The sequence below is a fragment of the Carettochelys insculpta genome, chromosome 7 (assembly GCF_033958435.1).
Source record: "Carettochelys insculpta isolate YL-2023 chromosome 7, ASM3395843v1, whole genome shotgun sequence".
NCBI classification, from domain to species: Eukaryota; Metazoa; Chordata; order Testudines; family Carettochelyidae; genus Carettochelys; species Carettochelys insculpta.
Genome location: NC_134143.1, coordinates 18003397 through 18017528, shown reverse-complemented (window position 1 = coordinate 18017528; position 14132 = coordinate 18003397). Strand labels below are relative to the sequence as shown.

Sequence of the window (14132 nt, the reverse complement as noted above, 5' to 3'; positions counted from 1 at the left end):
GGAAATTGAAGATTGCTCTCTTCTGAAAACTAAATAAGCCCAAAATCCCTCCACCTCTCTTTGTAGGTCATGTGCTCCAACCCCTAACCATTTGGTTGCCCTCCACCGGACCCTCACTAATACATCCACATCCTTTCTATATTAGCAGGGATGCAATACTCCAGATGTGGCCCCACCAGTGCTGAATAAGGGAGATAACTTATCTAGATCTGCAGCAAATGTTCCTCCTAATGCACCCTAATATGCCATTAGCCTTCTTGGCTATAAGGGCGCAATGTTGACTCATATCCATCTTCTCATCCACTGTAATCCCCAGGTCCCTTTCTACTGCAATGCTACTTAGCCAGTTGGCCCCCACCTTGTATCAATGCTTGGGATTCTTCCATCCCAAGTGCAGGACTCTGCACTCGTCCTTGCTGAGCCTCATCAGATTTCTTTTGGCCTAATCCTCCAATTTGACTAGGTCACTCTGGACCCTATGTCTACCCTCCAATGTATCTACCTTTCCCCCAGATTAAGGTCATCCACAAATTTACTGAAGGTGAATTCTTGTCAGCTGGAATGGACTTAAATTCACCACATTAATTTCAGGTACCAGCTAGTAATAATTTTCAGACTCTCAGCAGTCTGGGTTGGATTTGAACCAGTAACCCAGAAGATTAAAAAAAAGACTTCATAACTGAATTCCAATACCTTACCAGCCATCAAGCATCCTATCCACAATCTTCTTTCATAAAGACTTTACCTCATTCAGACATGAAAACAATACTTAAATAAACCCAAACAGATGGAAAAACACAAAACAAACAAACAAACAAACAAACAAATCTACCACTCAAAATTTCTTCCAAGTAAATCTAATGAATTAATTTGGGCTGCCTAGTCTTTTCTTCAGGGAAAGGTGAAAGTAGGTTTCTGATGACAAAAGGCTGCTGCTATGTTAGGAGAAGCTTTGTTTCTTATGGGAAGGCTATTCTGCTTGATTACACAGAAACCACTCAGCTGCTCCATCATCAAGTTTATATAAAATGGAGTTATAGTTTGCTAAAAGCAAATCTGAGTCACTACTGATTTAGAAGCATAAATAATTAAAGTTTGAACATGATGAAACCTGCAAGTAAAAGAAAAAGGAAGTACCTCTAAACTTTGATATACCAGCTAAATGAACTGGAGATGGCTTTCAAGCACAGGTGAATGACTAATACTGACAAAAAAGATTCTGTCAGTATAGGCAAAATACAACAAATATGTCCATATTAGTGCTTCAGGGTTGTTAGGGGAACCATTCTCAATCAATTTAGAATTGTTCAGGGTCACTGCAGCATTATGTGTGTCTCCACTTTTTATTTGCGATACTTTCACCTGACTATTTCTTTTGTTTGGCTGACAACAGGAAGTGGTCAAAGCCATCCAGCAGGCACAAGGAGTGAAGCACCTGGTTTCCATGACAACAAGCGAACATGTCATCATGCAGAATGAAGCTCTGATTGCACTGGCCATTGCATCAGCTCTTAATTTAGGTATCCTCCCTCCCCCAAAGAGCCAGCCCCAGACTAACCATTTAAGGCATCCTTGTTATTCATACAAGTGTTTTATCACCCTGTTAATCTGCTTAGGGATTTACAGAATTTTGTAAGGGATAGACCTAGCTTTGAAAAGCCTCTTTACAGTCAATAGCACAAAGGGCAGATGGTCTGAGGATTACCAAAGAGAAGCAGGACCAAGGGATTTCTTTAAGAGGCTGCTTTTAGGAAGGACTTGAAGATGCTTGGTATAGGGAGAAGAAGTTACTTGACACCTGTTGGGCAGTGTATTAGAAGGCATAAAATTAAGATGATGAGGGGAGAATCAGGATGAATAGGGAGGAAGCAAGAATGGTAATGGGAAAGGAATGTAAAGATGGCAGTAGAGTCACGATTATACAATGCTTTCATTCTTAAGCAACTGGCAAGATGCTTCAAGGAGGAAGTAACATCAGAGTAGAGAAAAAGGATTCTAGCAGGGACATTTTGGATAGATGTGAGGAAACAGAAATGACAGAATAGGCTAAAGAAAAATCAGAGAGGTAGCCAAGTTAACCTGTATCTTCAAAAACAACAAGCAGTCCTGTGGCACCACATAGACGAACAGATATTTTGTAGCATAAGATTTCGTGGGCAAAGACAAAGCGGGTCTTTGCCCACGAAAGGTTATGCTCCAAAATATCTGTTCGTCTATAAGGTGCCACAGGACTTGTTGTTGTTCAAGAAGGAAAGGGACTGTCCTCTTCAAAGGTACATTTAATGGGCCACATTCCTAGTGGTGCTGAACAATCACAGCTCCCATCAGTTTTGACTGGGTTTGCAGTTGCTCAGCACCTTTTTAAGCTTCGTGCTCTGCATACAGGATTCTACCTCTACTTTCATGTAGTTGTATCTTTAATGCAAGTGAAACAACTCCAAGAAGCCAATATTAACACTAAGCTCCCTCACAGACTAAAGCTCAGAAAGGAATGTAGCCTTTGACATGGATCAGCATTGCCAGCATTGATCAAGTCAGAAGGTCTAAATACTGGAGATTATGTCAGCTATTCACAGCTATGAGAACGTGAAGGAAGGCTAATAAAGATTACTGTGTTACGAATTAAACTGCGATATAGAAAAGCCGCTACAGCTCAAGTGTTTCATGGGCCTGGTGCTGTGAGGTGCTGAGTTTTCAGTCTATTTAAGGGGAGTTGTAGGTGCTCAGCAGTATCCCCAGTGAGCTGAGTGCCAGGTTGGCCACCCAGAGAGATTCAAATGCTACTTAGCTGATTAGCAGAGTTAGCAGCAGGTGTTTCTACCAGTGGTGCAAAGCTGCACATACCAACATTTATTCTGCACATGGATGGAAAAATTAGCAGGAACACTGCTGCTCAGTACCTCACAGGATCAGGTCTTATAACTGGGCTAAGGCAGGTCCGCCATTTTCAGGGGGTGATACATGGGTGGCAGACCCCCACCCCCTGCACTCACCAGAAGCAGCGTGGCACTTCCAGAGCAAGAAGTGGGCAGGGATAAAGCCGAGATGGTGGGGGGGCAGGGGTACATGGCTGTTGCTCCCCTGAAGCCCCGCTCGCCTTTTTCTATCTAGTTTGATAGACCTTCAGTTTTTTTGTGCGCCAGTCAGCCAAGGCTGTTTCATTTTGAAAGAATTAGAATTATTTGCATGATTTTATTTTCAGAAGCCATCAAAGATTCACTTCAGGAGGCAAAGCTGATTCAAAGCTTACATAAGCTTCTCCGAGATGAGAGCACAGGTCCCGAGGTGAAATATAATTCAATGGGCCTACTGTGCAGCCTTCTTAATTCAGGTAATTTCATTTTAGCACTAAAAACCTGTCCATTTCTATTACTGCAAAATCATGGAAACTGTGTCACCAATGTATTTACAAACCGTTGTGAGCCTGCATCCAGAGAACCAAGTTATTTTCTCACTGTTCAATGCAAACCTGGCAGATACTCTTCATCTCATGGGATATTATTACAGCTCTCCGAGAAGTTCACAGAGCTCACTGGGGCGAGCTCTGGTGGAGTCAAGCGGACAAAGTAACACTGAGGCACCTTCCTGCTTCCTCGGTTGGGTGGTCATCATGCACCAGCTCCCACATCCAAAGCAAAATGGGTACAACAGCCTGGCAATCCATTAGCTTAAGGGACTGTTAAAGCAGCCAGATATATTGGCTCACTGACCTCACTCCCATCTCCTGGCCATGTCCCTTGCGAGGCTGCCAAAGAGGATCAGAGACAAGTGCCATAGAATCATAGAACACTAGAGCTGGAAAGGACCTTGAGGGGTCATCAAGTGCAGTCCCCAGCCCTCATGGCAGGACCAAGTACCATCTGGACCATCCCTGACAGATGTCTGTCTAACCTGCTCTTGAATGTCTCCAGTGATGCAGATTCCATAAACTTCCCTAAGCAATTTATTCCATTGTTCACCCAGCCTAATGAGACATTTTTCCTAATGTCCAACCTAAACCTCCATTGCTCCAGTTTAAACCCATTGCTACTTGTCCTAGCCTCATAGGCCAAGGAGAACATATTTCCCCCTCCTTGTAACACTCTTATAGGTACTTGTAAACTGTGATCATGTCCCCTCTGAGTCTTCTCTTTTCTAAACGAAACAAGCCCAATTCTTTCAATCTTCCCTCATAGCTCATGTTCTCCAGACCTTTAATCATTCTTGTTGATCTTCTCTGGACCTTCTCCAGTTTCTCCACATCTTTCTTGAAATGTGGTGCCCAAAACTGGACACAATACTCCAGTTGAGGCTTAATCAGTGCAGAGCAGAGCACCATGCTGCACAAGGATCCCCCAGGGATGTGGAGGATCTCCAGATGCCTGGTTGAGCTGGCTCTGAGGCCGTCTGCACTAGAACTTGACGGACAAAACTTTTGTCATTCACAAGGGCTTAAACCCCCTTTCCCTTGCCCAAGCAAAGTTTTGCCATAGGAGAACTCTGCTGCCAATAAAGCACAACCCCCTCATTGAGGGTGGAAGTAAGTTTTTTTTGTTTTTTTTGTTTTGTTTTTTTTAAAGCAAACGTGCCAAACAGCCTTCACACACACATTGAATTTTAGCAACAAGGATGTGTCAGCCTAGCTAAAAGCTGTGTAGACATACCCTTAGTCTGCTGCGTCCCAACAGAGTCTGCCAAAATAGTTCTAATTTTTTTTCCTCTGTTTTCCCCAAAGTAGACCAGGGGAAACCTGAAAATGGGTTCCACATTTTTTGTTTTTCCTTTTTTGAGTACCCACGAATGTCTAAAGTTTCAAATATCTATTCCCTGAGGACACTTTTCCCACTTATATCCAAACACTCCTCAGACCACCACATGGACCCAAATTGCTGAACTGAAAACCGGGTAGGTCAGATCCTCTGTTGGTATAAATCAACAAAGCTCTATTGATTTCAGTGAAGCTATGCTGGTTTACAGCAGCTGGGGATCTGACCCATAAAGATTTTCCCAGTGGTCGATTTCATTAGCACGCTACAGACTTCTTTTAACTTTGAGGCCGAGTCAAGTGCTCCTAGTACGAAACGCTGAAGCAAAATGTAAAGCAGGAGGTGGGGGCAGGAGCATGTCTTTTGCAATAAATTCTGAAAAATTAATATTGTACATCTAGTTCTGCTGGGAAGGGTAAAGTCATTAAAGATATTTGAACAGGGCAATTAGTTAACAGTTGCAACTGAATTAAGTTCATGATAAAAATCATCCCAAGTGAGACTCTTCAGAATTCTGTATTTAAATAAAATATAGTAGGCGTTAACCCGCAAATGTAATACACCCTTACATTATCATACAGGATGCACCTCTTAAATCTGGTACTTGCTTGTTCGACAACATCCATGATCCGGCAGGACTACAGATGTTGCAGGACCAGAGAGTCCTGAGGCTGAGGCCAGACCCCCATCCCTGGGGCAGGGGCTGGGGCCAGAGCAGTGGTTGGCAGCCTGGCTGGGGCGAGCCCTCACTGGCCCCTCTGCAGTGGGGGTGGGATGAGCCCCCATGGGAGCATGGGGCCAGAGCCCCTGCCTCATGCTCCTGCCCCAGCATGGGGCTTGAACCAGAGCCTCTGCCACAATGGGGGGCTGGAACCAGAGCCACCACCTGGCAGAGCTTTTTGGCAGCCCCAGGAGCATGAGGCTGGTGCCACAAGGCAGCCCAGGGAACCTGGAGGCCCAGGGGGAATGAGAGGCTGGGGATCCCAGGGCAGAAGCCCTTGACCTCCCCTGGTCTGGCAAATTCTGTCATTTGGGACCTGTCAGGTGACAACCAGGCTGGACCACAGAGATGCATCCTGTACCCTTGACCCTTTTTAATCCAGAAGCCCTATTAAACAGGGCATGCAGGATTTAAGACTCTGCTGGGCCAGGGAGGGCGCTGCAAGTTCAGGTCATGAGAGTGGGGTGGTTACTTTACTCCCCGCTCCCAGGGGAAGATGTGGCTCCATGCCCCCTGCTACTCTCAGGCACCATCCCCTGCTGCCACAGGAATGGTGGGGAAAAGCCCCAGGAGAAGCATATCAATGCACTGCCATTCCCCGCAGCCGCTGGTGGGGGGGAAGGAGAAGAGGGGGCAGCACACCCAACCACTTCCTCCTTTTCCTGCCAGGATCCATACTCTGGGTGTTCCCTGATCAGGGATCCCTCAGTACGGAATTGCAAATGTATCTCATCACCCTTACATCGTACGGGTCGAACCTCTAATCCAAAACTGTTGTCCAGCAACATCCATAATCTGGCATGATTTTAGTTAGCTGGATGACCTCTTAGCATGGGTGTGGCAGTTTCCCATGGCCCCATAAAGTTTGGTTGCAGCCACCAGACCTGGCTCTCCATGTTCTGTGTTATTTAGCTGTAATATACCCCTAAATGTCTTCTAAGAGCCCAGTAAGCAGTGGAAGTTTTGGTAGTGTGCTAGTAAGTATTGACCTCCCATGGTCCAGCGATTTCTCTTGTCCAGCACCAGCCTGGTCCTGAGGGTGCTGGACTAGAGAAGTTCAACCTATAGTACCTTGTCAGAGCATGGACTAATACATGCCCTATGTTTGATCTTCCTTCAGGTGATTTGAAACAAGTAGCAAAAGAGGACAATCTTAAAGAAACCTTGGAAATACTCTGTAGCCACAGCAGTGCAGATGTGGTCAAGCAGGCTGAAATGGCCCTCCAGATATTGAGAGGGGAGAATCACAACACCAGCTTCTTTTCTCCATAGCTATTGGTGCTGCTTTCTCTGGCAGCTGGGATATTTCAATCCACGGTCAGCTCTTAACAGACCATGTTGATGTCCACTAAATGCTATTAAACACAGAAAAGTTACAGCTTTCGTTGATATATAAGGCCTCATTTTCAGAACTGTTCATGCAACACTGCCCATCCATTTGTACGTCCAGTTTAAACCTCACACCAGGTTACCGCAGCTACACATCTTAACTGGCAAGCCGGGGTCCTGGCCCCATTACAAAAGGGCAGGGGCAAGGAGCTGCGTCCTTCCTCTATAGAAACTACGTTCCCTCTGCTTTTCCCTTTCCTTTCCACCCTTGCACTACCATTACTGGCTCAATAGGCCTTTCTGCCCTCTAGAGAGACAGGTACAGCAATAGGGGTTCTTCACCCTCCTCCTCCCCACCCCACATTTCTATGGAAGCAGCCAGAGTATGTTTGCAGTATTTTTCCCCCAACATGAAGAGTTCTCTGCTGAGGCAATGTTGGCAGGAGCTCTCAGAGCCAAGAATCTTGAGATGGATTCTGTGGGGTGATCGATAGACAGTTCCTGCTCTCTGAGCCACCGTTTCAGAACTCATTATGTTCAGGACAAGTTTCCAATGAAATATTAGATTGATGTCATGTAACTTAAAAACCTGGGGCCCCTAAGCCTTACCCATGTGTGCTGGATTAAGATACAGACATTCTAGAAAATTGCACATGCAAATCATCAGTCCTAGCCCTTTGCAAAGTCACCCCAATGCTCAAATTACAGGAACAGAGCACATCAGACAAGCACACAATTTCAGTTTCGAAACTCTCACCACTGCTGCTCCCTCCAATTATTATAAAATGAGACAATGGCTATTCTTAAATGGTTACACTAGACCCAGGACAAACCTCGGCTGCCAGGGAGGCCAGTGGCAGGTATAGCTGGACTACCCTGACTGTGGCCATCAAAATGAACGCATCCAAGGAGCAAGAAAACTTGTTGTACTCCCATTTGTGACAGCAGTAGCTTTTGCTTAAGGTACTTAGTGAAGAAATCTTCCAGAAGATTGAGGGCCTGATTCTCCTTTTGAACCAAGAGCCCTTTTTGCCAGTCTGGCAAAGAAAAGTGGCACTAAAGTTGTGCTTACCTTCCTTTAAAGGCTCCACTGCAGCTCCTGAGCAGCTCTGATGGTCTGAGAATCTCTTTTCCTCCCTAATTACAGTCACTTTCCTGTTCATGAGGCACAACCAAATGGCTTTTTAAGCAATACATTTCAATACACTGCATGGATATACTAGTTTGTTTTGTCTGAAGTCTTCCGTGGTTATGCATATTGTTGTGGGGACGGGCGCACGCGCACACACACACACACACTTTGCAGAATGCTTCTCTATGTTCCTTTCACTACGCTGCATGCCCAATCTGCCGGAGACTGTGCATGAACTGAGAAGGGCCATGTGTCTATCACTCCATTAGATGCACCAAGGCACACTGCAACACATTAGACTTCATAAGTTGGCATAGGGTAGATTTGGTCCCCCTCTTGCCTGACCACTTGCAGAAAGGGCAGGCTATGCTGTGAGGGGTCAGGCAAAAACTCAGCTCATGAATGTCATAGGGCTGCCAAAATCAGATGTGCTTTGTCCCTGCAACAGATGACATGTCCAGGGTTTGAGAGGGAGTCTGCATTGCAAATGTCATTTTGAAGATTCTGGAGCAGTTCATGGACAGCCTGAAGGAAACTGCTGTAAATTAGAGACCCCTTCCCCTGACCTCAACCCAGGAAATCCAACATTTGCACCCTAGAACAAACATTTGTAGAATAATTAGATTAAACCTTCACAAAGTTGTTAGGCAACTCCAGCTACAATAAGGCTGTAAATTCCAGTCCAGGTGTATTCCAAATTGAGAATGAGGGCTAGAAAAGTTAAGTGCTGCATGGATTTCAAATATTTAATCTCTAAACAGTGAGGCATGTTCAGTCACTTGCCTATCACAGGAATTTTGAATGGGCGCATGAATGTTCTCACACAAAATGTTTCACTTCCAGTTAAGTGACATTCAAAAATAGATTAATAAAGGGAGACAATTAAAATGGAATAGAATGTCAATAGAAACTAAGGTACAGTAGCTTCCCAGAAGCTTAATTACACACAGGGAATGGAATACAGGTGTCTGTGCACATGTAACAGAGGCTATGTCTATACTTCCAGAAGTTCAACCCCATGTGGTAAAGACACACACAGTTGATCTCTATGGGGTCACCAGTTGACCCTCTACTCCACGCAATTGGAGTAAGGGAGGTCGATGGGACAATAGAGAGGCTAGATCTATATTAAGGATATAAGTCGAATCAGATACATTGATTCTAGCTACACAAATGCTGTAGCTAGAACTGCATATCTGAAATTGATTTATTGCCCTTGTATAGACCTAGCCATCAGATGAGTTGTACGACTCATCTCATTTTCATTCTTCTGAATTCTATTCCAGATATCTTGATTTTTATCCCCAGACCCTTCCTCCTCCTGCTGAGAGGTTTACTTTTTAAAGATATGGTTAAAAGTTTTCCCAGTAATTTCAAGTGTAGAAGACACTTTTCAAACTAATTTATGTTAAGCGTTCATGTAACTAGTTTCAGAGACCTAAGGATGTGCAATATCATCAAGTGCTGAAATTATCAGACCTGAAGTAAGCATCAGAGAGGAAATAAAGCCCTTTCTTAAAAAATAAACATTTTTAAAAAGTGTGACACATGTAATGAACAAGCAGTTTTATTTATACAGAAATTTTAAGGGCTCAACAGAGTTAGCCACTGTTTGTCTACAGTTCTTCATGAAAGTTTGACACTGTCTTTCAACACTCAATTACAGTCTTTAACATTGGCAGACCACACAAAACGTATTGTAGAATAAGCCACAAGCCAACATTTGGCAGCTGACAGTCCAACTCGAAAATTAGAAAGGTCTCTGTTTAAAAACATAGCAAAAGCACTTAAGCTAAAAGCGCCATTTCATTTGTTCGTGCTGGTTACCAACAACATCAATAGAGAATTTAAAGCTCAGCAATAAAAAACAAAAAAAAAAAACCCACTCAATTTAAAAATGACTGGCGCCAACAAGTCTCAGGGTTGAAAAGAAAACATAGCTCCAGTGATGACAGACAAGAGGTTTGATTTATTAAATCAAATTATTTTAAGCCTGAGGAATCGGGGGGGAGCTGCTCGAGAAAAGGAAACCAAACTAGGCAGGGAACGCAGCTGGGGAACAGAGTCTGAGCCATCCTTTTGTGGGAGAGCAGCACTGTTAAAGCTTCTTGCCTTGCTTCTGGAAGAGAGGGAAGTCACTTGATACACAGCTCAGGTGGAGTTGAACAGCAGCCTCGATGGACTCTGATGTGCAAGCATACTCCAGCCTGTGTGTTGTAGAGAAGGTAGTTGCAACATGGGATGTAACGTTACGATTCCTAGGAGAGGGGTTCTCTCACAGGAAGAGGACATACTGCTGTGCGCCTTGTCAGTCTAGGGCTCACAAAAGACTGTTTTCATCTTCGTGCATAAGCAGTCGTGTGTTGGAATATAGGTGCATTAAGCTGAGACCAAAGCACGCTGTCACTCAGAACGGTGAAAAAGTAAATCCAGATACAGTAACCCAAAAATAAAAGCACTCGCTTCCTAAAAATTAAATAGCCTCTCATAACCCAGTCCTTCAGTTCCACTTTTGTATCTGTGCTTAGATCACATAAGTCAGAGATCACATTGGACACCTGCACATACAAGCAAGCAAAAAAAAACAAACAACCTTCCTGGTTTCTGTTGTAGTGTTGTGGACTTGGCCTGAATGCTACCACTGGCATCTCAACTTCAAGTAGTTACAAAGTTTGGTGGTGGAATGATTTGAGTTGTTCCTCATTAGTAGGCCTGCTGGCCGAGCTGTGGCTTCTGCAGCCTATCTAGCAGTTAAGGCACTGCAGGTTCATAAAGGACATTCTATTGAAAAGTGCCTTTTGTACACAACAGGCAAATGTTCATGTTTCACATCAATTCACTTAACTAGTTTTTGCCAACTCTGTTTGCCATTGCTACTGCCAGTGGAGCAGCTCTTTAAAATGGCTTATGACAAAATTTCCAGAGATGCACAAGTGACTTAGGAACCAAAGTCACATAGGCATCTAAATCCTCAAGTCACTTCCATATGTGGGATTTAGGCACTGTCAACCATTCAAAAGCAGAAAAAGTGAGAGGATATAAAACTCTTATTCTTCCCCTTCCTGAGGCGTTAGGAATTATTTACAAGAGCACTAAAGCAGTACTGTAAATAGCTACTGTTAACGGTGGCAAAAGCAACAGGAATAAGCACCTAATTGCAAAAAGCTACGTTTTGAGATTAATTTGGTTTTGCGCAGCAAACATGATTGAGAAGACAAAAGGAGTTGGACGCTAATTTGCTATTCAACATTTAGAAGAAACCTGATGATACAGAGAACTATGGAGACTTACACCGACCCAGATCCTTAGCTGGTTTTGAGGTAGCTCCAGTGAAAGCAGGTGGACCTATGTTGATACTCCACAGCTAAAGAAATGGGCTGTTGATTTTATTGGTCTTTCAGGAAAGAGCGACTTCCTCCAAGATCAGAGAATTGGAATAAGCGAAATCTGTTCCCCTAGATGCAATGCATTTCATGAGCAGAAGGTAGTGTTTTCAAACTACATGGATTACTGTGTTGTCACAGGTCATGAGCATAAATTAGCTGATGTGTCTTTAAACCTGAGGTTGTCTGGCACTGAAAATCAATGTTCTTTGTGGAAGAACTTGAAGCAGTAATTATAGGCACTCCTGTGCTACCTACTAAATGGAAATATCAGCAGTGAGTTTGAGGCTGTTGCCACAGCAATCAATACAGCAAAAATGTGGCACAGACTTCAGTTGCCGGGCTCTGTAGAAGCAGCTTCTTTTGCCCTCTTTCCAGCTTCTCCTATTTACATCTTTTCTTCTTGTTGCAGATAAAAAGAAAAAAAAAATGTAACCTCACATGCCTGGAGATTTTACCTTCAGGTCTTGCAGAGACTATAATAGACACTGCATTCTTTTTTGGTCTATGAGGAAATCAGCCATTCTTAGGACTTCTTTTCCTGTTCTATCTCAGTCATTAGCCAGAAAAAGGAATATGAAAGCTCAGCTGAAAGCCATGTACAAAAATAGAGTAATTGTCTCTGAAATGTTTCACAGAATATCAGAGCAGCCTTCTTCTAACTCTCAAGCAAGAAAGGCTGGTATGGTTCCCTTTGGGTTTCACCATTCTTCCAGTGAAATGCTCATTAATACTTAGGTAACACACACAACATTAAAAGACACAGCATATAAAAAGGTATAGCAGAAGTCTGGCATTCTAAGAAAGCATCACACTTTGGAAACAGGCATTAATGTAATAAAATATAAATTACAAAAATCTGTACTTATAGTAGAACTTATACTATGTTAGGCACTGCAAATAACTGCTATCCCTGAAAATTAGGGTGCCATTACAAGCAGTAAACAGTTTGTTAGTTAGTGGCCCATGGTAAAAATCGACCCTGCAACAGCTACTTAAACATTCTATATCACACATTTCAGCATTTACAGTTAATTCTACCCTAACTTCTGATTTCAAGCTACAGGACAGATGCAAAGCTCACTGAAGTCAGTGGGAGGCCTTCCATTGGTCTCCATGGAATTTGAATCAGGTCTTTAGAGCATTGGTCTGCAGGAAATATCAGAAATGACTTAATTTCATCCCCAGTGTAAACAGGAGCCACACACATTTGATTTCAATGGAAGTTGAGCTCCATTTGGGCCAGGCATTTTTCTGGAGATATGGATCTGAGCATTTTTTCAGCTTGACTGGACCTGACTTTTGTTGAGACGAGGCTGGGTTGCAAAGATTAAATGGAACAGGAAACAACAATACAGTTGAAAGGTATTTTTTAAATAAAGTAATTCTAATAAGTCTAGTGTTCCATCTAAAACCCTTAATGTGTGTTGTATTAGATTTTGGCTAGCCTGGAACATCCTGAATCAAAGGTCTAACACAATTTAAACCTTTTCTTTAATATCCTTTTAGCCCTAATATAGCAATCAACAGTCATAGAAGACAATAAACAACAGAGCAGTGGACAGGTGTGAAGGAGCACAGAGGGCGGGCTGGAGAGCTCAACGGATACAATCTCATATTCAGTGATCTCTTGTTCCAAGCAGCATTTTAAAATGCCTTTGGCCCAGTATATAACTCTTTTTAGAAGTAATTGCTCTACAAAACAATGAGATTCTTTTCCTCCTTTATATATTAAAAGCTATTTACAAGCTTCTAAAAAGGAGAAACAGCATCAGGAAATCCACCTATCCTTGTAAAAATATTTCCATGTATGCAACAGATGTATAATTAAATTACTCTCTCCTGAAAAACTATCGGCAAGAATTCTCAAAATAAGTGTCTTCCGTTACTCAAGCATTTCCTACTTCTGCACAACTAAGGTTCCATCTAACAAATAGTGACAATGACATTTCTTTATCATCTCTAATAGAAAGAATCATCACACGCAGTAACCCGGTGCTGGACCTTCCATTCAAATAGGATGCAATGAAATGCTTGGTGTTTTGCGAGCAGACTACAATGTTTTGAAAACAGACATTAAATAACTTCCTTTGCCTATTCTGTCAACGTGGTCATTATCAATCTCTAGGACACTCTCTTCTGAGACAATAACAAATACCACCATAGATGCAGCTATGATCCATATAATGAATATAATATTTGCTGCCTCCAGCGATAGTAGCTGGGAGCCAAAACAAAATAGTTCCTGCAGCAGCAAGTTCTTCACAGGAGGGGATGGATTTATTGCAGTTTCCATTGCTGTTTACTGGAGTCTTTCAATCCATCCCTTGGAAGTTTGGGAAAAATCTCACTCTTCCATACCCAGAAAGGCTTAATCTAGTGCAGAGAGTCTTCCCCTTGGGAAAAAAGAAACAGATGTTGCATTGGGGAAGGGGAGCAGGAGGAGGAAGCAGTGTGTTGTTCCTGCATCAGCTTGCAGCAAAAGCAGAAGCAGAGTAACATCTGGCTGATGCAAAAATAAGGCTTTTAAACTCAGAGCACTCCACGGCCTGTGTGTCTCAATTTCTTTTCACTTTGATGTCAAATCAATAGCAATGTATTGTACTGGTCTTCACAGCAGGTGTCTCATCTTCAGAAACGATGACCCGCCTTTACAATTTCAATATCTGAAATAAGTGACCTGGCCAGGAAAATCCCAAAAATCTAAAGACAAAACACATGAAGACACAAAACCAGTAAGTGGTCAGAGAAAACATATTCTGTAGATTACCAGGCTTCTTGGGTAATATAAAAGGCCAGATTCTGCTATCCTTAGTCAGGCT

At 43.0% G+C, this 14132-nt stretch overlaps 2 protein-coding genes across 2 annotated transcripts in view; one reads left to right on the top strand and one right to left on the bottom strand.

The window, feature by feature from the left end:
* LOC142015690 (rap1 GTPase-GDP dissociation stimulator 1-A-like) overlaps positions 1 to 6738 on the top strand; it is a 39210-nt gene extending 32472 nt beyond the window's left edge. The window contains exons 11-13 of the mRNA XM_074999457.1: positions 1394 to 1520; positions 3203 to 3331; positions 6587 to 6738. Coding sequence (XP_074855558.1) covers positions 1394 to 1520; positions 3203 to 3331; positions 6587 to 6738 — 408 coding nt within the window. The remainder of the gene's footprint in view (positions 1 to 1393; positions 1521 to 3202; positions 3332 to 6586) is intronic.
* Positions 6739 to 9469: 2731 nt separating this feature from the next.
* TSPAN14 (tetraspanin 14) overlaps positions 9470 to 14132 on the bottom strand; it is a 66959-nt gene continuing 62296 nt past the window's right edge. The window contains exon 9 of the mRNA XM_075000082.1: positions 9470 to 14013. Within this exon, the coding sequence (XP_074856183.1) occupies positions 13942 to 14013 (72 nt within the window). The 3' untranslated portion in view covers positions 9470 to 13941. The remainder of the gene's footprint in view (positions 14014 to 14132) is intronic.